Here is a 24,958-nt window from a genome sequence, read left to right as displayed (position 1 = left end):
GTGCGGGGCCGGAGCGCGCCGTGCGCGCCGTGAATCGCATCGCGCCGCACCGCGCGGCTCGCGCCTGCTCGCGCTCTTTTTTTTTTTTCCTCCCCCCCCCCACCTTTTTTTTTTTTTTTTTTTTTTTTTTGGAAAGTGCCTCTTCAAACTCACTCGGCTGCCGGCTCCGGGGAGCAGCGGCGGAGGGGTGTTTTTTTAAAGCTACAGGACCCGTTTGTAGCCGCCCCGCTTTGGTAGCGCTGCGTGTGTGTGTGTCTGTGTGTGTGCCTGTGTGTGTGTATGTTTTGTTTTGCTCCGCTCCAGCATGGGCAGCGCCGGCGGAGCCCCGCGGCCCGGGGTGCCCGCGCTCCCGCTGCCCCCCCGGCCTCGGCTCTGAAGACGGCCAAGCCCCAGCGCGGCGGAGGCAGCGCGGCTCGCTCTGCGCTTTCGCATGGTACACGCGGAGCCGCGGCCGCGGGGTCGGGCGGGCGGGAGCGCGGCGAGGCGCGGGGGTGCGCGGGCCGGGGCGCAGGGGCTGGCGCGGGGCGGCTCGGCACAAAGGGAAGGCGGGCGACAATGGGGAGCGCCGCGTATGGAAAACACGGGCGGGCTGTGAATGAAACTCTGGCGCCAGTGAGAGTGGAAGGCTTGGTTTGGGGTAGACTTCAAACCACTCTAGGCTATAGTTTGCATTCCTGCTCCTGCATGCGATGTGGCACACTTCTGCAAAATTAATACATTAGCCTGGCTAATGCTCACCACCATTGGCTGCGCGGAAAATGTGCAGGATCGGGGATTCGGGCTTGACTTTTTTTTTCTTGCATTCATCTAAGACATCTCCTTTCTTGTTATGTGGGAATAAGTAAAGGACGCCATGTTGTGCCTTTTTTTTTTTTTTTTTTTTTTGGTTGAATTTTACCTTTGGGCATACAGTGTGTTCAAAAGAAAAAGGCAGAAGTTGAGTGACCGGGTGCGTTGCTCGCTGGTGATTTCCCTGACCATCAGTAGGGAAAAGCATTTGGGTGACGTGAAACTTGCACTAAATAGACTGGAGACTGCCAGAGAGAGGCGGGTTGCGGGGGGGGGGGGGGGAAGGGGAGAGGAAGGAGAAAGCCTTTCCTTTCCTTTTTTCTTTTTCTTCTTTTTTTTTTTTTTGGGGGGGGGGGGGGGTTGCTACCAGAGCTCCAGAGGGAGCTCCCCCTTTACCCTCCCCCACCCCCCCAAAGTTTTGGGCACGATCTCCTCTGTCTCTCGGTGCAGTGTTCAGTAAAGCAGCGTGGAGGTGTGGGCAAATGTTTACGGACTTTTAATTTTGGAGCCACCGAGCCCAAGGTTTGTAGCCCCCCCCCGCCCCGCTTTGTCTTTGGGCTGGGAGCACGGCGTAGGCAAGTTGTCTCGGAGTGGCTCTGGAGGCAGACCCGAGCGGTCGCCGGCCCTGTTCAGACAGACAAAGGTAATTGCCCAGTCTGTGGCTGTGTCCCTCCGGCAGCGCCGGGCGCAGGCTGGGGACGCAGACGCTGCCCTGGAGTCACGGGAGCGCCGGGGGAACTTCTGGCCCGCAGTGCTGAGGATGGGGCGGTCGGGGGGCTGCAGTGGGTGGTTTTACCCCTAGTGGGTCTGCTGGTACAGAAATGAAGGTCCGTGGGGAGGAAGAGCAGCTTCCCCGAGGCCCCAGCAGCCCGGGAGCAGCGGCGGTGCCGGGGGGGTGCAGCCGGGCCGGGTCCTGCAGCCCGGCCCGCCCCCACCCCGGCTCCCCGGGAGAGCAGCTTCATGGCAGGTCCGTAAACCTGCCGTTTTCATTTCACGTCTTAAATGTGCATGAAGGAATTAAACTGCACGAGTGAATAACAGCATTAGTTTCAATTAATTTTTATCCTGGCAACAATAAACTTTAGAAACAAAGCGCTTTTACATCCTTAATTAGTCTTGCTTCCCATCTGTAGTCTTTTAAGTGCCTGCTCCTTGATTTAACTTTGTCCCTCCTTCAGAGCCGCCTCCTTTTTTATTCTTTTCCCTTTTTTCTCGTTCCCCCTTTCAGACTGCTGCCTGTTTCTTTCCTGCAACCTTTCACCTCCCTTGTCCCTATCTGTCTGCTCTGCTCTGTGCAGTTTATTTCTCCTGTATTTTCCCAACATCAACAGCAGTATTGGTTACCATGGCCCCAAGCTATGTGCAGAGGTGGGAAAGCTTCATCCGCCCAAAACTTCTTACACTTTTGAAGTCTTTCTTTTAGTAGGATCTGAAATGTATCATCTAGAGTGTGTATTAAATGAACAGTATTCCTGAAGGCTTTAGAGCAAGAAAGGCAACACCCTGGAAAATTCTGCAGTCTTTCAGCATTCTCTGCCCTAGGGTTATAGCCCTGGGCACGGAGCTGAATGGAGCTCTTACAACTGCCTTCTGTTTACCTTTTATGGTTAAAATAACAGCTTAGCAAAGAAGCAACTTCATGGAGAAACGATTCAGTGAAATCATCTCAAGCTGTAGCAGCATAGCTAGTTTAATCACCCCTAGAGAGCTGAACAACTGTGAGCACAATGGGACACAAAATCATTTTGTGTGTAAATGAGCATGGCATTGTGATTATTTCACTTTGCATGGGCAAATAGTTTTTACAAGCAGTTAGCTTAGGAAGGCAGAAAAAGATAAGCTGGCTCTGAAAGATCTTGGTGTGTAATGTTTGAAAAACTAAATATTCACATAATTTGGGAATCAGGCTCTATTGATTTTGCCTTCAGCAGGTTCCTGTGTTACTTATTAGAGCAGGGTTATTGCCTGTGCCACTAGTTGGGATGGTGTATCCTGTTGTAGGCAACTAAAGAGCAAGGATTATTTTACATGGTTTAATAAATGAAGTTTGTTAGTGTTTCTGCGATATTTACCCTTAAGGTTTTAATTTTCACATCCATATTAGAAAATATGTGCATAAAGACATTCACTGGATAAATACATTTAGGATTTTGCTTTGTGCATAAAATAAGTACATTACTCAGTGTGATGAATTTTAGCTGTGTGTTACATTAAGAAGAGGAAGGAGTCCTTAGAAATAGGGTTACAGTACCTTAAGAAACAAGGGGTATTTATTTTTTTTGGAGCAATAGTGTCCTTTATATAGTGCTTAGCAATTTTTCTTCTTGATAATTTGCTCATACAAAAATGATTGAATTCCATAACTTTAATAAAAATCTAGGATCTTTTTTTCTAATATGAGTCCTCTCCAGCCAGAGGAAAAGCCAGTGTTTTAATTCCCCTTTTCCTCTCCCCAAAAGCCAGTGGCACTCTCAGTAAGTATGAAAAGCCATAAAAGTTTGAGAACTATTTTAGCTTTCCAGTGATTTTCTATAATTAAGTGTTTTTTCAACACATGCTCTAGCTGAGAAATGCCAAAAGCAGAGGATTGTTCAAAAGGTCCCTCCAGTGAATAGTATAAATTAAATATCTACTGTGTGAGTATGGCCTCACTGAGAATCTCAGTCTTTACAGATCAAGGAATTTACTGGTATACTAACATTAAACAAAATCCTAAGATAGCCGCAGTGTTTAAATATGCACAAATAGATTTGTATCACTTGATCTTTAGCTATCTGTGCATATTTTAAAATCGAAGTCTGTATTTCAAGACAAATGGTTAAATGTAAGACACATTTACAGAGAACTGGAAGTCCTTTGATTTCATTTGGAAATTGTAACAAGGGGTGCAGATGAGCCCTAATTAGACTCTTGTTTTGTGAAACTGCATGAGATTTATTTCTAAGGCAGCCCTGTACCGAGCGAGGTCTGTACCTTTATCATTAGTGATAATGGTTGGGGTCTGAACAAAGACAGGATTGACATTCAGCCTGGATCTTCTGACCCTTTCATTTAAGTGAGGGAGTAGAGACTGAACATGAGTTTACAGTGCTCTTTGGTAAGAAAAAAACCAGCAACCTTTGTCTGTGTTGGCAGACATATGAGTAAATATGTTGCTAAAATACTGTAGGTACTTACACACTGAGTTGTTTTTAAAAGTTAGTTGTTTTATTTATGCTATATGACATATTTACTGAAGGTTGGCCACAACAAGCTCTTGTGGGAAACAAGAAAGCAACGTCTTCAGTCATGAAAGGATTCAGTCACTTTCCGTGAAGGTGGTGCTGTAGTAAAAATGTTAATGCCCAATTTTGCATCGGCTGACACAGAAGTCCTAGGACAGAGTTGGCATTTGCTTCGTGTTCGGTGCAGATGTCCATCCAGCCTCTGAAGAGAAAAGGATGTGGATTCATAATGGGGTGATGTATTTCTGTGCTGTAGATGCAAGAAATTCATAGGAGCTAACCAAGATGAAATACAGTAAATGGAGATGTTGTGATGACTTTGTGAAGCTGTTCAGATGTATTAAGATTTTTCAATCCCTTTCTCTATAGCTTGGAAATTATTTTAGAAAGAATGTTGTTAATTTATGTTCATCAAGTGGCGTAGTCAGGCATCTCGTGCAAAATACTGCTAAGAGAAAGGCAAGACCAGCTGTAGATTTCTAAGAAATATTGTCAAAGTAATGTGGGAGAAATAGAAATTCACTTTGCAATGCTGCATGTAAAGTGCTTGTCAGATGTAAGGAAGAGCCTGGGTGCGTGGTAGCATGCTTGAGTTACAAAATACCAGGAAAATTAGATTATATTCAGAAATGTCTTCAACTATAATGTTTTGCATATGTTGCTTTCCCCATAAGGGGGAGAATGGATGGACATTTTCTTAAACTTTTCTAAAAGGGTTTTTTTCCGTTTGACATGTGCCGTCTGCACCGATTGAACTGAAGTCAGCTTTGAGACACACGTTTGGTGCAGAATAAGCTGTGCTTTTCTTAAGAAGAGAATTAAGGAATTTTCTTTTGCTTGGTTGTCCTGTTCATTTTTAAGACATTTCAGTATTTTTAGCTTTGATTTTGCTGAAAATTTTGGGATTCAATTCAGTAATTTCACTCATTTTCCAATATTTTTAGGGCAGGAAACATTAAGTAAATTGTGGAATTTATAATTTCACATGCTAGATCATGCAGTACTTTATAACACATCTTGTCCTGAACGGGTCAGTTTATATATCTTTCTGTTTTCACTACTTCCAGTTATTAATTGCTTTCAGTGTGAAAGCTTATTAGTTGTTTAGGTCTAATATTAAGGCTTAACTGAAAATTATCCATTTATTTCACAATTATTGAAAATAAGCTACAAAATTGATCTTAGTTTGATGTGAAATTTATTACATGTATAAACTAAATGCCTTAGGTACTGGGGAAGTCACTAATTTAGAGGTGTCTTGTTACTGAGACAAACTTGCAAAAACCCCCTGAATCCCAATTCACAAATTGGTTATTCGTTTGTCAGGGGATATTTCACATCTAACACATAAGCCTGCGACCTTTAATTAGAATTTTGCAGTTTGTTTTATGCCCCTTGAGGCTGACACCTTGGAAATTTTTTTCTTGATTTCTTATTGCTAATAAGCATCTTTCTCTTCCCCTCTGGTACTCAGAAGAAAATGATGCAAATACACTTAATTACAGTGGTGGCAATAATTTGTTAGCTGAATATGTGATCAGGCAGATGCAAAAATGATCTGATTAGATCTGTGATCACACTGGAAAGAAAGGTAACACACTGCTACATTTAAGAGAAACTGTTCTTTTTGCCTTCCCGTTGCAGGAGGGAAGAAGCATGTCCCGTCTGTCTCTAACACGGTCCCCGGTTTCTCCTCTGGCTGCTCAAGGAATTCCTCTCCCAGCTCAACTCACCAAGTCGAACGCTCCTGTGCACATCGATGTAGGAGGACACATGTACACCAGCAGCCTTGCTACCCTGACAAAGTACCCAGACTCCAGGTAAGACCTTGGTGTTTCCAGGCTCACTGCCCGGTTCTGTTCACTGCATGGACCTGTGAGGGATATTTCAATGCGAAGTACGATTTATTATATATTCACCACTTATGAATAATTCAGGTTCCGATTTATACAGTAACTTCACTGGGGTTCTGCAGAAAAAAGGCCTGTACAATTTATATATTATTTAGAGAGTCTATTCATTTTCTCTCTCAACATCTTCTGCGCTCTGCTAATGCATTTGAAGCACCTGTTGGTGTCCTGCCCTAGATTATTTCCAACTGTACCAGGCAACTTGTTTCTTTCAGATTTAGGGGGAAAAAATTGGTTTTTTCTTCCTCAAGGAGAAACAATGGTTCTACTACTGTGGGACTAATGGATGCTTCTGTTGGCCAGCCAGAATCCTGACCTCACTGGTAGCTGTGTGCCTCAGCAGCCAGTTCCGTTGGGCACTGCCTGGCTGACCCACTCTGGCTGCTGCAGCTACAGACTGGATTGAATTCCTGTGTGTTTAAATGTAGTGTGGACATTGTGCTGGACAGGTTGGTGACATGTCTGGCAAGATTTATATAGATCTGGCCAGTATTATCTCAGGATAGACTCCAGATATGCCAAATTGGGAATAGAAGTGGCATTAGATTATATTTGTGTATGACATGGACTCTCTTTATTGTTTACCTGGCTGCCAGTCCTGCAGGGTCCTGGGCCCCATGAAGGGTGGGGGATCCTGGGCAGCATGGAAGGCGCTGCTCTGTTAGGGGTTAAAGCACATTCATCAGAGCAGGACGTTAAGAGGTGCCTGATTTTCATTTACAGTTATGATCACTAAACCAATTCAGCTTTTTGTCATTGAGGCTGCTCATGGTCCAGAGGGTGACTTCCAGAGGCTGAGTGTGAATGCCTGGCATGGAGCCAAGGGCAGGTGTGGCTGTGCCGGGCCAGGGTGCCCAGTGCACTGTTGGCTCCAAAGCAAACCAATGCCCAGATTGTGTTGCCAGAGGTTTTGTTACCTTCATGGCCAATATTCCATAAGAAAGAGAGAATTTTTTTTGTTTTGGTATGACAACCAGTGTAAAGATCTAGTTTCATCTGAAGATTTTTCTTTTAAAAGAGCTGAGGGGTTTTGCAGATTTGGCAGGTTTGCAAACAATAAATGACATTTATGGAGACACCTTGAAATGCCTCTAATATCATAAAGCATATGGCTGTGATTTCATTCCAAGGAGAGGGAGCTGCTGAAATTCTCTATGGAAGAAAGCCCAATTATTAAAATACCTATATTTTATGGTCAGACCAAAACAATATGATTTTTTTAATAATGTCTGTGTGGTACTACTTTAATCATAGAGAAGAAATCTGTTTAGTGGCAAGAGATATATAATGGCGAAACAGACAAATGCTTCGTAGTATTAAAAAATACAGTGAAAATTCAGCAGTTGTAATAGAGTGACACATCTGTTTCCACATTTTAAAATATTGCTGCTGACACTATTTTTAAAATGTGCTCAACATCAAACTTACTTAATAAAAGCTTCAGTTATGGAAGCTTTGGGAGAATATACATAAATTCACAGATTTTACTTCAAGAGAATAGAGTACTGATCCAAAATATTTTTTTTCTGCTTGACAAATAACAAAAGCATATTTCTTCAGATTTTGAAAGTACAAAACTGACCAGAGCTCACATGCTGCCTGATGTTTTGCTGTGTAGTGTCTTTTGTTCATATTGCTGTGTTACCTCATAAGGCTTGAATGCTTTTTCAGCTGCTCTGCTCAAACTTCAGTTCTCACTGAAGTAAGAGCTTCCAGGATGAAACCTGTAGATGACATTATTTTTATAGCAAAAGATAACCCTTCACCAGCATCCCAAGTAGGACATGTTGTTTGATACGTTATGAAGCTGGATGAAGGCTACATCTTAATTTATTATCTTACTTTCCCTTTTTTTTTTTTAATATCACTTGTTTTTCTGCAGTGCTGCATAGTAGACTTAGTTGTAATCCCCTCATTGAGTCTGGCCTGCTTGCATTCCTGGTTAAGGCAAAGTACTTGCAGTTATTCCCGTGGGGATGGTTGGAGCTCCTGATGCTGCTTCACTGCTCTGTTGTGTATCTTCCATGTGGCACAGACTGTCCTTGCAGTGGTGTGGCTGGGAGGGGATTCCCAGGTCTCTCACAGGGCAGGAGGAAGGAGATAGCTCTTCTGAGCAAAATATCTGGAAATAAGGCCAGGGCACTGCTGGCTTCTTCTCAGAGGTAACATGTATGGCCACATAGAGAGGCACGGCCATACTGATCCACATGCAGAGCTTTCTGGATTATTTTGGACAGTGTGTTAAACTCTTGGTTTGAGCATGAGTTCAAAAGCTTCAAACCTAAGAAATCACAAAAAATTTGTAGATTGTATTTCAGCAAAAGATGTAAGCATATGCTGAAATGTGTTGCTAAATCGTAGCTGCAGTCACATAAAATAGTTTGTGCTCACTGAAATTTAAAACAGTGGGAATAAACTTCCTTTTTATTTGTTTTACAATTTCTATTGCTTTCTCTATGCTCCCAGATCCTTTTAGCTTGTAGGCTTTTTAGCATATACTGCACTTGGATTTTTAAGGACACATGGATTGTGAGCACGTGTATAAATGCAGCCCGGATATGCATACACAGAAACATCACATGCTGATGGAAAACAGGGGAAAAAAATCACCAAGTAGTGTTTAAACCTCCTCAAAATATTGAGGAGGTCCAGTCCTATTCAGTCCTGAGCAAACTCAGTTCATGTTGACTTCAGTGAGAGGGAGGAGCTCCCAGCAGCTGGCCAGGTCAGGCCCAGCAGGAGCAGGTGTAGGTATGACCAGTTCCTGCCTACGCCTGCTCTGCAGTCACCCCTCTGGTGTGATACAAATGACACCTGACAGCAGGCAGCATGATGCATTTCTTGCTGTGATCTGGTAGGAGTGGCTGTGCTCTGCCCACTGGGCTGGCTCTGCGTGGCTGTGCCAGGTTATGGATGTGGTTGGCTCTGATTTGAGGAGGAAAAGAGCCCAATTTGGGAAATCTTACTCAAGTTAGTGAATGGCTGTTAATGTGAAGCCAGAGACCAAATCTTGTGTTTTAGAGATCCCAGAGTTGTTTCAGAGCACCTTTGACAAAGTCTTTGATGTTGTTTGTATTAGTGCAGCTGCTGTGATCAGAGCATTTGTCCATTGATTAAATTTGCATAAGTAAAGGGTGCCAGATTAGGCATTAAAGGGGGTAGATGTTCTCTTTCCAGTAAATTTTTATGGCCTACATAAATTCTCTTCACTAAAGAGGAGAAAACTTGAGCAGGCACAACTGTTGCGACAAAGGAGAAGAGGGTTAAACAGCCACTGTCGAAGGTGATTTCTGAACCACTCACACTCACCCACTACTCTTGCACACCTTTTGAGCTGGCTTTTTGAATTAAACCACACACAAGAAGAAAAAGCTGGCCTTTCAGAGGGTGCAAGGCCAGGGAAATGAGAAACAGAAAAAGAAATTGTGATCAACAGCAGCATAATGATGGTGGTCTCAGAAATTACCTCACAAATGATATTATTATTCCCACATCCTATACCTACTTGAGGCCATTTCCATGCATACCCAAAATTGCCATTAAAGTTGACAAGCTTTGAAGGTACAAGGAGGTTGATGTTGCCTTACCTGGATCTGAGGCTCAATTTCAATAGTTTGTTTTCAAAAACTTCTCCTACTTGAACTCCCAATTCTTGTAGTTCTGCATTACAGGTAAAAAAAAACCAAACAAAACCAAACAAACCAAAATACTCTGTTGAATTCTAGTGACTCTTACCATCAGCATCTTATTTCTGTAGTAACTGGCTAAGTAGACAAATTATTCATCTTCATAGCATTTCTTCTGGAAATTCCATTCCTGTTTTCACCCAGAGGACCTCTAAAGCCGCCCCTTCACACGTTGACACTTGGATGTGGATTTATGTGACAGATTGTAAAGGCTGCAAAACCTCTAGCACATCTACAAAGTGAGTTGCAAATTGTATTTATCCAACAGAGTGAGACAATTTTTACATTTAGAAAACAAACCTGCACCAAAAGTCCAAGCTCCTCACATGCAGTCAGGAATACCCAAAGGCATTGCCAGATCCCCCAGTGTTACTCCCACTGAACTCTGGCAGACATCTCATTGACTTGAAGCAGAAAAGAAATAGAACCTCCAAATCCCTGTAGACCACAGCAAGCCTCAGCTTCTTGATTTCACTGGAAATTTTGATACCACTTTGAATTTTTGTTAGAAAGCGGAACAAGGTTTTTCTTTAGAAGCCTGTCCTTTGCACAGTCCTGAATAGTGTCTTTATCTCAGAGAATTGCTGTGAGCTCTCTCTTGAGTTGTTCTGCTATACGAGGTAAATATATTTACCTTCCATTCTTGGATAGTTAGTATTTGTGTATAACCCTCTGTTAAAGATACTTCTATTTGTTTTAAGAGCTCGTGCTTTCTGTGGCATTATTTATGACAAAAGGGAGCAGGAATAATTTCTGTTGAAGCACTGCTGTCCATGTGGGAACAGTGTGGGCACACAGAGCCCAGAGAGGCTCCCCGATGGTTTGTAGCACTCGGGGTTTGGGAGCTCTGCTCCAGCCTTTCCCCTTTGGGAGAATGCAGCTCCTTGGCCCTGTGGCCTGGGGCAGCTGAGCCAGTGCCAGCACAGTGCCCCTCCTGATCTCAGCTCTTGGGCACCTGGGCTCTACCACCCCATCTCTGGAGCCTGTGCCCTCCAAAGAAAACCAGCACAGGCTTTAGTATTTGTTTCAGAAATGAATGACCTCTCTACAAGACAGTAGTTTTCCAGGCATATCCCTGCCTCACCTTCCTCTGAACCCATGGACTTTTTGGTGATTTACAAAGGAGTTCCCTAAAGCATGTGTCTTCTCCTCTGAATGTTTCAATGTGACAAAACACATTGTCATTCATCTGACCGCCCCTTAGACAAGCTCTCCTACCAAGTGACTTGATTCTAGCTACTCTCTAGGTATCTTTGGGTTTTAATTCACCTGGCTTTTCCTCCAGCACCTCCATCTCTCTGGTTGCTGTAGCTCGGCACTGACACCTGAGATCTGCTTCTACCCCCTCCTCTGCAGCCACACCAGGCTGGGCTGAGTTCAGGGGAATTCTCTGCTCCAAGTTTTAGGACCCCTCTGTTTTCCCTGATGGAACGTGATTACTGACCCTGTACAGCTGGATACAGTGGTTTCATAGCTCAGACACACCTACTGAGAACTACAAGACAGATTTTCCACATCATCCTTTATGTGAAGGGCTCCATACTGAGCCCCACTCTGCACTTCTTGGGAGGGAGCAGGGAAATTCTTAATTTGCATATATTCAGGATATATAATTCTCCAGATTTAGCTGGCCTGAGAACATCTCATATATCTTGCTCGTGCATTCAGTGTCAGTCTTATAATAATTTATTTGCTAATTTTCCATCAAATCTGTGTATTACTGAGGTTATTGCCTGAAGACAATGTCCAATTAGCAAATTTTGTCACTTACCCCATGCTGGCATTTAGGGTGTAAATCAATGATTAAGCAAGGCCTCTGCTCAAGACAGGTTAAGTGAGGTGAAGGCCAGACATGTTCCTAACCAGTGAGTGTTGGTGGCTGTGAAAGCACAGCACAGTTGAGGGCAGGATCCCCATCTGGAGTGGTGTCGGTTCTTTTGGGACAGCACATTCTCCTGGCAGCTGTCCTGCACCACTGCAGTTGCATTCATCCTGACTTAAGTGTCTCCCAGATCTCTCCATGCCACTGTCACTCCGTGCTGCTCCCCCACCCAGCAGCTGTGCAGTGTCTGGTCCCTCTTCAATCCCTCCCTCATCTCCCACACGCTCTTCCAGGCACAGTGAAGGACACAGGGGCACATTTCAGCCTCTGTAAGACACCACTCTTCCCACCCAGGTCAGCTGTTTGTGGGGTGACACCAGGCCCTGACAGTCCCAGGCTGGGGACTGTCGTGTTACCCAAAGGCAGTTTCAGAGTCAGATCCAGCACCCCACGTTCCAGCAAAGTGCTACAAAATGTGCCTGCATGTGAGCTGCAGCACAAAGCTCATTAATTTTAATAGCTATTGTGAACTTAACCCATACACAGACTTTTAAGCAAAGCACCTGAAGAGGCAGGAGCAAGTGTTTTCCCTGCACATTAGGAATGCTCTGAGAGGCAGATTCTAGGCATGGTGCAGGAGTGGTAGCTCTGCAGCTCTCAGTGTGGTAGCTCTGCAGCGAGGGTGAGCCTGCCAGGGCTCCCTGGGGCTCTGCCCTCTGTCAGCAATTGGGTGTATGCTGCAGATGAGAGCAAGTAAAGGAGCCAAAACCCAGAGGTTTTGGTTATATGCAGTGCCTTTTCTGAATTAACATATGAATTCTCATAGAGATTAACATAGTTTTTGGATTCATATCATGCACCTGAGATTTAGATAAATCTTTTGAGTTTTTCTTATCTGGTCCTTGACTGAGCACATATTTCTCTGGTTTCTAAGGGAACTTTGACCAGCAGAACCCATAAGATAAAAACCCAAAGGAGGGCCTTTCCCCCTTCCCATCCTCTGTCTCCCCCCAGTCTGTCTGTGGATGTTGTACTTAGTAAAGCAGAAGTTGGAGCAAGCAAAGGGTCTCCCTTTGCCAGGCTGCTGTATCAGGTGGTGTAAGATGAACCTGTCTGTCCCCATCTGCAGAGCTGGTTCTGTACAGGTGCTACATGGCCAAGGTCACACAAGTCCTTGCAGCACTTTGATAAGCTCTAGGAAAGGTGTGAAGTGTTTGTTCCTACAGGCGTTGTGTCCTACAGCACCGTGTGTTGCTGCTTGGAAACATCCAGCACAGCTCCTGGACACATCCAGCACAGCTCCTGAACAGGGGGAGGACTGGCCAGAGCTGCTACAGCTTGAGCTGCACCATTCCCAGGTGCCAGAGGAGGAGCACATGGCTTGGTCTCTATGGAAAATAAAAATAATCTGTAATAGGGATGTAATTACAACTGGGCATGATGATGTTAGATACCCTGTCTCTATCTGTCACTAACTGGAAAAAGTCCTGGATGCAGTGTCTGTCAGAGCCCATGGGAGGAGCACACTGTTATAGCAGATTTCTGTGTGTTCCCTGTGTTGTTGCACAGCTGGAGCAGTAGCTTTGGTGGTAAAGGAGAATAATCCCTGTAACCCTAACCCTGCTTCCCATTGACTTAGGGAGATGGGAAGGAGGGAATTTATATGAAAACTGATTCTTCAGACCTGTATGTGTCCACCTCTCCAGGATCTCCTACTAACTGGCATGTGGGGAGCCACAGCAGAGCTGAGCTGTCTGCTGTGATAAAGGTGTTTGCTCCTTCCTGGACTTGATAACCACTACCTTGCCCAGCCACAGACTGGGACCTGCCCACAGGCTCTGGAGAGGAAAGCAGAGTTTAGCCTTTGGGAGTGCAAATCTTACTGTAATTGGGTGCTGAGATTGGGTCCTGTTGGTGAATGAATTATTTGTGTGTTTACTTGGAAAAGTTGAAATGTTCAAGAAAATACTGCCTGGCTGGTCTCCAATGAACATTTTTTCAGAAACTGTTTTTTCTCTGTGTACATTTCCAGCCTGGGTTGTGTGGAGTTCTAGGCATAAGTGGGTGTTACGGTGACTAGGAAGGGGCAGACCAAACTCCTTATGTGGAGGAGCAGACAACAAATCAATATTCATATGACTTAGAGAAGTAACATGGTTGTGGTGCTGTGCCTGGCACAGGTTGTTCAAAAATTTGAGAAAATTGCACAGTCCTACCCAGATAGCAGCTTCCTTGCCTTAGCTAGTCAAAAGGAAGGGCAGGCCTGTCCATGCAGCTGGTGCAGCCAGGCTGTGAGCAGGAGGGATGTCATTGTGACCCCTGAGAGCAGTCCAAAAGATGAACATTGGATGGTGTGTCCAGTACCTCTGGTGCAAACCCCAGCTGACCTTGCCCTCTTTTCTGCTCTTCCCTTTCACGTTCTGCAATGACAATGTGACTGTAGCTGAGTTACACTTACCACATTAGTAATTCCCACCCTTCATACTTAGAACAGGTTGAAAACTAGTCTGGTTTACTAAAAAACACAAAGAGAAGCCAGCAGACATGGAGACCAAAATTTCAACTTTTTTTTTCATTTAGCACTCTGTATTTATATCAGTTTCTGAGGTTAGTTGGTCAAGTTTGGTTTGTCTTTTTTTTTGCTTCTACTTTTGGTTACCACTTACCTGACAGGGCACTTTGGTACCAGCAGCATAATTTAAGTATTTTTCAGCAGTCAGTTTCGGGATGGTAAGAGGAAAAGCATTAGCAGTGTGTTGTGAGAAACCATTCCCACAGGATGCTGTAGAAGTAACTGTCTGTTCTTTTTAGTTGCTGCAAATGGAGGCTCTTTCCTGCTCAACAGTGTGGTGTAAAGATGCTGTACTATGAAGTGTAGCATCTTTACACTTAAAACAAAGGGGGATCTCCTTTATTGATTGCTGCTTCATGTGCTGTGCATCCAGCTCCCTCATGGCATGCAGAGGAGTTATGTAAAGATGCAGGTTCAGTAGCTTTGTACTGGAAATGGTGTCCCGAGGTCACAGCTCACCACCGCACCACTGGAGCTGACGAGGCGTTACCCCTTCATAGCTGGTCTTTGAACACACATCACTGGTGTTCGTCTTTTGATTCATAAACTTTGGATTTATAAGACCCTGCAATGGCAAGTAGACCTAGTCTGCTTAGGGGGATATTTCATGAACTACATAGGAAGTTTATAAAACAGGCTCCCTAGATTATGAAGAAAGGGGGTATCTGTTTTGTAAGGAACATGTTATGAAATGGATTTGTCTCTAGGCCTAACTTAATTATTTTAATGATCCCACTGGTGGTTGTCGTAGGTGTCATTCTGTGTGCATATTGTGACCTACATGCTTGCGATCATTTGTGAAATCTAAAGATTTAAAAATACGTTGGACCTTATTATTTCCTTGCCTCCTTCCACTGAAATAAATGGAGGTGGTTTGGATATTGGTATGTTGGGCCAGGTCTCTCTTCCAGTGAAGTCAGTGAGAGTTTTACTGTAAGCTTAAATGAAAAGAAAATGAGCCTTATTGTTTTAGAAAATGAGCCTAATACTAGACCTGGCCAAAATAATCCTTAGTGTAACCCTGTCGTCCTCTGTGGAGTTACACCAGGGATTGATCTGGTGTGCTGCGTGGTGAGGAGTTACAAGAACCTGAGCACTGCAGTAAGATGCTTCTGCTGGGTGTCCACAGTGCTCAGTCTCAAAGACATCTGAGGGTGTAAAATCAACAGTCAGATGAAGACAAAGTGTCCTGCCCATGTGGGTGCATGCACAAACCTCTCCTGGCCTTCCCAAAGACATGACTCTGCTGGTTTTGAAGGAGTTGCTTTAAATTTTTATCTGTATAACTGAAATCAGAATTAATCTATTCATGGGTTAATGAAATCTTTAAGAACAAAGTGCATATTTAAATAGAAGAAATATGCAGGCATGCAAACACAGGATTCATATGTGAGAGCAGAAGGGAAGCTGGATCTCTGGAGCACAGAGTAACAAGCTGGTATGGAGGATGCCGGGCAGGAGCTGATGCAGGCTGTGCCCCATGCTGCTGTTACCCTCATGAGCTTTGCTAAGTTTTTGTTATGTGGAATGTAATAAATTGATGAGCATAGCTAGGCCTTGCAGTACCTCAGCTTGTTCCCATGTGCTGTTCTGACATTAAATGCATAATCTGATGACAGGAACAGGTATTGTCAGTCACTCTCATCGCTGGTATAACTCCAGTGATATACCAGGTTGGTGGCTTTCCCAACCTGAACTTGTAGATGGGAGAAGCTGCAGAGCTGGAATTAAACTCCAGAGTTACAAACTCACATCTCTCTGCTGTGTCCACCAAACTGACTAATCCTTCATCTCAGCTGCTGTGATTAGCATGTACTTCAGTCTTTTTGATGCTTAAAAATGAAATGACATCTGTAAAAACTTTACAGGGGTTTGTTTTTACCTGACTTGCTCTCACTTGAAACTCTGCCAGGCAGGGCAGCTCTTAGCTTCACAAGTGTGCCTGACTGGTTCCTTCCTGATGCAGGCACTGACAGCTGCCTGCCTGTCAGAGCTGGGCACCAGCACACAGAGGAAGAGCAGAGGAATTTGGTGTTCACCTGTACTGTGTTAAATTGACTCTACTGCAGTATGGTATGTGCTCAAAGGCTAAAATTGCTGCTTTTTTATCTGCTGAGGATCACATAAAGCAAAACCTGGGAGGAGTCCTGCACATGGATGTTGGGAAGTTATTATGCAGCATTTGCACCGTTCCTCTTGGCCAGACTCAGAAGGAATCAGTTGGCAAGCACTGGAAACTGAGATTTGCACCATAAAGCTGAAACGCTGAAGGAATCCCAGTCCAAAGGGCAGGCTCCCGTTCCGCCTCCCTCCTAATGGAGTGCAGATGCTACCAGTGCTGCAGGTAATCCACTTAGACCTGGGAGACGCTTTTGCAGCAGCAAATCTCTCTCTTGAGAAAGCAGACAATGAAAACCGGGGACTCCTTAACCTCTTTGGTGTCATACTGCGTTAGGCCAGCGATTTGTACCAGTGCAATTTACACCAAAGGCTGCAGCTTTGGCATTTGGGGAGCGTGGTGTGCAGACTGCTGCCTGAACTCTGCCCTGACAAAACTCACATACAGTTCCATGGGCAAATTTGGCTAGTGGAACTCCATGGGAACTAGTACATGACAGTAGAGAAACTGGGTCCTCTGCTTGTGCCAGGGTTGTGTGGGAGGGAATGAGGGCTGAGTTTGGGCCAGTAGTACATAACGCTGCTGTTGAATGAGGAAAAACATTCAGTAACTGCTTTGTAATCCTACAGCGGGGAGGAAGTACAGCTTGCAGTTAAGACCAGTTTCAAACATATTTCTTCTTTGTTTCTCATCCAGTTGTATTCTGTTCGCAGGCACGAGGGTTAAAATGGGGGCTCGCTTCTGCTTCCAGTTAAATCAGAGGTTGTTTTGGCCTTGACTTCACTGGAACCAGAATCAAACCCATGACCAGAGTACTGTATTTAAGAAGGAATTTCTCACAGTCACATAAGAAAGTCAGGTTCAGCTTTCAGTAGCTCATCAGAACTCAACAGTTAACAGTTTACATATTATTTTAAAGTTTTTGATGAGCTTAATTCTGTAGGGCAAGTGTCCTTTGTGCAGCAGGTGTATTGCTGTCTCCTTCCCAGGTGTGAGTTCCTTCTCTATAGCCCCTAGACAGGGGCTCCTCCTTTTTTTGAGAACTTGGCTGTGGAGGTGGGCTCTTCCAGCAGACATGGTGGTGGTGCGTTGCTTCCTGTCTGTCCCTGCTCTCCAGCTGCAGAAGTGGAAAACCTGCTGGAAATTCCTCTTTGTTTCTGCTCATCTGCCAGTGGTTCAGGCTCACCAGCAAAAAACTTACACAAGTCTTCCTACCCAGTGTGGCTCTGTAGGCTTTGGGGATTGTTTTACCTTCAAAATAGCTTTTTAACAAGTCATTCTTGATGTGTTCAGTTTCTTTAAATGAACAGCCAGGAAAAATACATTGGGTACAGCTTAATCAAATGTAAGAATAAACAAGAGAACAAACATTATTTGTTCATCATTTGAAGCGTGGTAATAAAATATGGATAGAGAGAGCTGGATGCAACTTCCCAATCACACACATGCTTGTAGAGAAACAGGACCAGTGACAGTCTCCTGTAACTTCCTGCAGTGTCCTCGTTCCAGAGCAGGTGCTGATGTGAGCTCTGCTGGAGGTGTGCAGTACTGTAATGCAGCAGTTTTACATTCTGGGACTGGGCAAAATCGGTGTAGTGTTCTCAGTGGAGGACAGAAGGATGGGCTGCAGGAAAAGCAAATGGAGCAAGGATTTAAGACAAGGTGGGTTCTTTCTGAATTATTGTCAACACCAGGAGAGCTGTACTAGTTCAGTGGATCAGCATACCAAGGAAATGGCCGAGCAGCATGGGCAGCTGCTTGTAAGCAGAAAGCTAATTTACCAGTGCCCAGAGAGACTGGAATCGTTCCTTTTCACAGTACTGGGTAGTGTCCCAGTGCAGAACTGGGCCAGTGTGGGCACCAAGGGTCACTGGGTGTCCCTGCTCAGCCCAGGCCATGCAGAGCTGCAGAGTCCTGGGCAGCCTGTGTCTGGGAACTATTTCCTGTGAATCTGGAAATAAAGGAGAAATCACAGGAAAAAACTGCTCAGCTTTCATATGTCTGGGATTAGAAATTAACAGGCTGTGACTCCAGCAGGTTAGACATTCTAGCTGTTCATGTGAGCAGTGTGTACCAAAGCCAATGTGTTGGTTGTCACCATTTGTGCTTTATAAAAGGTTGTGAAGCCCTTGAGTCAATGACATCCCTCTTTCGCCTACTGAAGCATCCTGGTTTCACAGCACCCACACATGCAAAAGATGTGGAAGGCCAGACTCACAAACTGAAAGGGAAATTAGTTCCATTTGAAATTTTCCCTGCCTTCACTGAGTCTCAGTGGGAGTTTCACTCTTGACTTCAACGAGCAAGGATTTAGCCCATTTATATTATAATATAACTAGTGCCTGCATGTTTTCAACTTCCCAGCATGCCCAGTTGTACTGGGGTGCTGGTAATGCAAGTAATGTCCACATTTGGTCAGATTGAAAATCGTAGTGAAATACTCAGTTATCCTCCACTGGAAGTTACAGAAAGAAGGTGAGCAGCAAGAGAGCTGGCATTTGGTGCAGCCCTGCTCTCACCAGGGCCCTCCTAGCTCCCTGATCAGGGGAAAGGAGTGGTTAAAGGAATAGCAAGAAAAGACTTGTACAGGCAGGAATGTTTTATTTGAATTGTGTATCTTCTCATGTATTAATTTTCTTGAGTGTCTGCAGCTCGTACAGAGTTTGAGCTGCAGTGAAGTTCTTGCGGGATTGGGACCTGTGGAAAAGCAGGGAACACTTTGGGAAACTAAGATGCTAGTTTTGAATTTTGGTTTAAATTAAAGAATTTTCTTCTGAGTTGATTTTCATGACCAATATTTAGTGTAAATTATGTGTTGAGAAAACATGAGGCCCAGAACCCTCACAGGCCTCAAATCAGAGCAGCAGGAACAATGGCATAATAGAAACAGGATACAATATAAATTTATATTAATGTTTTTAATCTTCACCAACTATTTAGGCAAAAGATCAGTTAGAATGAAGTAAAAGGCACAAGGAGAGAAAAAATAACCTGAATGTTATATTGGAAAAAACCAATAGTATCAGAAATCCAGCTTACATGCTTCTTTAACTTCAAGTGTAAGTCCACAGTTTAAAGCAAAGAGAGGAATTCCCAGATAGATGGGTGTTACCTACAGTGTAGTAACAGTAGGTAACTTCTGTGTAGTTACTGGATCTCGGCATATTTCACAGAAAGAATAATATTTAGCTCCTACCCTAAACATATTCTGTGTTTTGAAGGCTCATAGTGTATTGTAATATTATTTGGTTACTTCTATTAAAAATATGCAAGTCAGCCAGACTGCTGTTCTCACTCTCCCCAAATAGTGCTTGTTAGGAGCAGGGGTGGCAGAACTGGCCTGTCTTGCACTACAGTAGCAGCAACCTCTCTGCTTGGATTGGGATGCTGTGGGTCCTCACACCTGACATGGTCAGAGCCCTGTTCTGGTCATGGTTACTCCAGAGCAGCTCAGCCAGACCAAGCAATGGGAATCGTATGGTTTAGCATCACAAATCATGGGAGGCTCTTTGTCAATGGCCCTGGTGCAAAAGATGTACAGGCCATGTCAGTGGCAACTTCTAGAAGTGAGAACTTTCTAATGAAGAAATGCAAACTGTAGCTGTATTTGAAAGTTATGTTTTTTCCCTTGTTAAGCACAGCAAATGCTTTTCATGACTGATGAGTTAAATAGGTGTGGTGGGATGCTGATCTGTGTGTAGCAAAAGGGTTCTGTCCTCTGTGTGTGTCTCTGCTTCCCTTACCTATGGATGTAGTGATGTGCCAAATTAAATGAAAGGATTCGTGATACAGCAATTAACATACTCGAACTGTTTGTTTAGTGAAGTATTTTAATAGCTGTTAACACACTAAAATAGGCAAACTCTTGAAAAAGGCAAATTGGAATCATTAGCCTGATGAGGGGTGTACTTCCACCATTACTCGTGGCTCAGCAGCACTTTGCTCCTGTTGGTCACGCACAAGGCACGTGGCAGCAGCCAGGAGAAACTGGCTGCTGAGAAACTGGGGATAAGTGACCAGTGCTCATGGGCCTAATCCCAGTGAGGTGAAGGGTTTAGGGTTAATGAAAAGCTTGGAAAGGAAAGCTTATGGGTATCTCAATTCCCTTAGTATTTGGTCTGCTCATGGTAATTGTTTGACCACTCCTCCTCCTCCCTGTTGGGATGTGTGGCTGAAGGGATGCAGGGTCAGAGTGGCTCTTGACTATGAAGAGAATTTTTCATTCAGGAGAAGACACAGGCTTCTCTGCCTGGGTTTAGTGTTTCCACTTCCTTGTTTTACCTGCTAATTTATGTCGAGTTGATACTGTTTCTACAAATTAAGAGATCTGTGTAGCGCATCAAAATATGAATACACACACATTTCCAGGAAATTATGTATCAAAGTCATCTGCTAAAGTGTCTTAAATGTGGAGATAGGCTATTAACACAAGCATCTCTCACCCTTACCATGAATACTTGGTGGTATTTCAAAAATAATAGGTAATTTCCACTTCAGTGGATTTTATTACCTGTTGCTCCAGTGGACTTTAATTGATAGTAACATTGAACAGAAAACACAATTGTCCATGGCTTTCTTTTAACTACAAAATCCATTATATACCTAATTTTGCTTTTTTAGTGGTGGCATAGAAAGAAGAAAGAAAATCCTTCCAGAGCTTCCTAAAAATAATTCTGCATGGTAGATTATAATGTTCTTTATGGATTATTGACTTTTAAAAATACATGTTGATACTATATAGACTAGCTCTGATCTGTTACAAAAATAGATATTGTAGCCTGAACAGCAAAATATGAAGTATTAAATCTAGGTAATAGGTCCTGCAGTTCCTTCAGGTGCTTAATGGTTGATGAGTGTAATATCCTTCAGAAGCACGGCAAAGTGAGCATATGGCTCAAAAAACTCCTATGGCATTCCAGGATCAGCACTGGGAGGCAGGAACAGGAAGTTATAGGAACTGGAGATGGATAAACATGTTATCTTGTGAGTTACTCCTTGTAGTGAGTTGACCCTGGCTGGTCTCCAGGTACCACCAGAGCTGCTCTCTCACCCCCTCCACAGCTGGACAGGGGAGAGAAAATACGATGAAGGTTCATGAGTTAAAGAGCAGGAGAGATCACTCAGGATCATCACAGGCAAAATAGGCTGGAATTAGAGATATTAATTGGGTCTATTTGTAACAAAATCAGGATAATGAGAAGTAAAATAAACCCTTAAAAACACCTTCACCCTACACCCCCTCCTTCCCAGCTCTATCTCCTCCCCTGATGGCCCAGGGAGACAGGGAATGAGAGTTTTGGTCAGTTCATTCCCCATGGCTTCTCCTGCTGCTCAGGGAGAGGAGTTGTTCCCCTGCAGTGCTGTGGGGTCCCCCCTGTGGGAGAGTTCTCCAGGAACTTCTCTGATGTATCTCCATCTCATGAGCACCAGCTCTCTGTGAACTGCTGCAGTATGAATTTTCCCCAGGGGCCCACAGTCCTCCCCAAACTGCTGCGGCGTGGGTCACTCTGCCATGGGGTGCAGTCCTCCAAGGCCAGGCTGCTCCAGCCTGCACCAGGGCTCCCACTGGAGCACAGCCTCCTCCAGGCATCTGCCTGCTCTGGCGTGGGCACCTCCCCCATGGGCTGCGGGTGGATCTCTGCATCCCCCGTGGATCCCCAGGGGCTGCGGGTGGATCTCTGCATCCCCCGTGGATCCCCAGGGGCTGCGGGTGGATCTCTGCATCCCCCGTGGATCCCCAGGGGCTGTGGGTGGATCTCTGCATCCCCCGTGGATCCCCAGGGGCTGCGGGTGGATCTCTGCATCCCCCATGGATCCTCAGGGGCTGTGGGTGGATCTCTGCATTCCCCGTGGATCCCCAGGGGCTGCGGGTGGATCTCTGCATCCCCCATGGATCCTCAGGGGCTGTGGGTGGATCTCTGCATTCCCCGTGGATCCCCAGGGGCTGTGGGTGGATCTCTGCATCCCCCGTGGATCCTCAGGGGCTGTGGGTGGATCTCTGCATTCCCTGTGGATCCCCAGGGGCTGCGGGTGGATCTCTGCATCCCCCATGGATCCTCAGGGGCTGTGGGTGGATCTCTGCATTCCCCGTGGATCCCCAGGGGCTGTGGGTGGATCTCTGCATCCCCCATGGATCCTCAGGGGCTGTGGGTGGATCTCTGCATTCCCCGTGGATCCCCAGGGGCTGTGGGTGGATCTCTGCATTCCCCATGGATCCCCAGGGGCTGCAGGGTCAACAGCTGCTTCACCTTGGGCTGCTTCACCATGGCCTGCAGAGGAATCCCAGCTCTGGTGCCTGGAGCACCTCGTCCCCCTCCTTCTGCACTGCCCTTGGTGTCTGCAGAGTTGTTCTTCTCACATGTTCTCACCCTGCTCTTCTCTGGCCACAATTATAACTGTGCAGTAACTTTTTTTCTTTCTTCTTCTTAAATCTGTTATTGCAGAGGCATTACCACCATTTCTAATTGGCCCAGCCTTGGCCAGTGGTGCATCTGTCTTTGGAGCTGCCAGGGGTTGGCTCTGCCAGACACAGAGGAAGCTTCTGGCAGCTTCTCGCAGAAGCCACCTCTGTAGCCCCTCTGCTACTTAAGCTTGGCCATGCCAACCCAAAACACTCCTCCACCCTTCTGCTGAGATTGGACCGTACTGCTTGATGCTCTTGTTAAAAATGGAGGCTTTAGTATCTCTGTTTGTTTCTCACAGGCCCGTTTTGTTTTGAACATCTGTGGTAGCTCACTTGTGCCATCAGGGACGGATCTGCGGCTGAGTGATGCCAGGCAGTGCCTGTAGACACTGGCACCTGAGGCTGCCTTGCTGAAGGGTAGCTGTTTGCCCCAGCCATGTGGGAGTATTAGGAGAAGGAGACAGTGGTCAGGATGTCTGGAGCACGTGGAGTGGTGGATGACCTGTGTGACACCACAGGCTTGATGCCTGCACTGCACTTGGGACTGGAAGCTGGTACCTGATCCAGTACCTACTTTTGCCAGAAACTCCTTTTGGGGGCACCTCTCTGTGCCTTCAGGCACACGTGGCTCTTGGATGTCATGGTTTTCAGAGCAGCAGTTTATACCCAAAGTTCAAGACTCAGACTCTCACACACAGCTTTTCCTCATCACTGTCCAAACAAAAGATGCTTAAAATTCTCCCCAGCTGAAACACCCTCCAAGCCAAGCAGATGCCTGCAGCAGTCTTAGGTGGTGAAGATGTTGTCTTTGATTAAAGTGGAAGAGCTGCAGGGGCAAAGCCTCACAGGGTTTCTGCAGTGTAGGACAGCCAGGTTGGGTGGGCACCGACCGTGCTGCAGCTCCTGCCTCTCTTCAGTGCTTTCTTCTCTCAGCTGGAGAAGGGCTTAAAATCACTGCTCAGAGAACAGGGAGGGAAGGTGTGGTACAACCATTCAACTGTCACACTAATTGTAGCTGAAGTTTTAAACTGAGGCAGATCAGAAAACCTACTGCAGGCAGATGCAACTTTTAGCCACGTTCCTCGCAGTCCAGGGCGTGAGAGAGCTTGTGTGCTGGCAGAGGCAATGCCTTCACACCTCTCTCTTGTAACTAATGCCAGGCCAGAAGGTGGATGATACCCATCCACCGTGTTATCCCTGTCCTCCTCTGGCCAGCCTGGCCTGCTTTTCAGACAGGCTGAAAGGTGTTTTAAGGTACCTCCCTGGGGAAAGTTGCAGGTGCTTTCCCCATTATGGTTTGCTTTGCTGGGAACTTACGCACAAATCCAAACAGTTTTATAGAAATAATGGAAATAGGAAAAATGCTACTGGGAAGGTCTGACAGCACTGCCCACTCAACCTGTGCTGCTTCAGCTGGGCTGTGGCAGTGCCAGCAGAGAACTGGCTCCTAGCACGGGCGCTTCAGAGGCTTTCCACAGTCCTTTCCCAGCAGTTACTGCCTTGGGACAGGACAAGTAGCAGACTCCTGACAGACACAGCTATGCAGGCAGCAGTGCCAGACACGGTGTAAGGCCTGTCAAGCACCTCTGCTCCAATTCATGGCATTTTTTCTCTTCCAAGCAGATAACAGTATCTATCCTACCCACTCTGGGCAAATATTTAGGAGATAAGCAGCACTGTTTGTGCTCAGCAGCAATGACTGGACTCTGCTCATCCGCTGGGGATGCTTTGCTAGCGTGTCCCGCAGGGTAGTTTTAGGTCATGCTCAGTGTCCTGCCTCTAAACAATCCTTTCTTTCTCCCTGTGGCTTTTCCCACAGCCACCTTCTCCTTCTCCAGCTCCACAGCCAAGCCCAAATGCCAAGTACAGCTGACAGCCCCCATAAAGCACAGGGAGAGCTGCAGAGCTCGTGTTGGCTCCACTGTGCATTTGCACTGAGGACAGGAGGGCACACAGAGGGGGCAGGTTCAGCAGGGAGGACACTGGGTGCAGCACAGACCTGCCACATGTATGCAGGACCCACAGACAGGCATTTCTCCCTTCCTCCCCTGTCCTCCCATAATACTAGAAAAGAGACACGTTTTAATGACAGTTCACTGAAATGTGCATTCCCTGCTGATTTGACATTGGGCAGAAAAAGTGTCTACAAAATCAATTTTTAATAAATGTAAACAACTAAATTATGAATGACAAAAATATCACTGAACAGTTAAATATTAATCATGTAATTACTTAAATTAATACTTTTAGTGCAATATTGAGATGGAGAGTTCTGCTTATGCTGTGTCACTGTGCTGGCCAGACTGGTGCACAGGGGACGACGACCACAGTGGCCCCCACAGCAGAGTGACCTGAGGGCCTTAGGGCCTCATGGTGCCACATCCCCAGTTGCTGGTTGTCCCACAGGTCGCACAATACTGGCTGCTCTTCTTA

At 45.5% G+C, this 24,958-nt stretch overlaps 1 protein-coding gene across 6 annotated transcripts in view; it reads left to right on the top strand.

Moving 5' to 3' along the window:
- KCTD15 (potassium channel tetramerization domain containing 15) overlaps positions 1–24,958 on the top strand; it is a 46,963-nt gene that overhangs the window by 539 nt on the left and 21,466 nt on the right. The window contains exons 1-2 of one of the 6 annotated variants that reach the window (XM_032121602.1): positions 127–433; positions 5,658–5,833. In XM_032121602.1, coding sequence (XP_031977493.1) covers positions 431–433; positions 5,658–5,833 — 179 coding nt within the window. In that variant the 5' untranslated portion in view covers positions 127–430. Of the gene's footprint in view, positions 1–126; positions 434–1,215; positions 1,312–1,344; positions 1,433–4,049; positions 4,248–5,657; positions 5,834–16,120; positions 16,348–24,958 lie in introns of those variants that run through there. The other 5 variants (XM_032121606.1, XM_032121607.1, XM_032121601.1 and 2 more) reach the window with 5 other exon arrangements.

The sequence above is a fragment of the Corvus moneduloides genome, chromosome 12 (assembly GCF_009650955.1).
Source record: "Corvus moneduloides isolate bCorMon1 chromosome 12, bCorMon1.pri, whole genome shotgun sequence".
Classification (NCBI taxonomy): domain Eukaryota; kingdom Metazoa; phylum Chordata; class Aves; order Passeriformes; family Corvidae; genus Corvus; species Corvus moneduloides.
The sequence above is the reverse complement of the archived record's forward strand: the minus strand, read 5'-3'. Positions and strand labels throughout refer to the sequence as shown.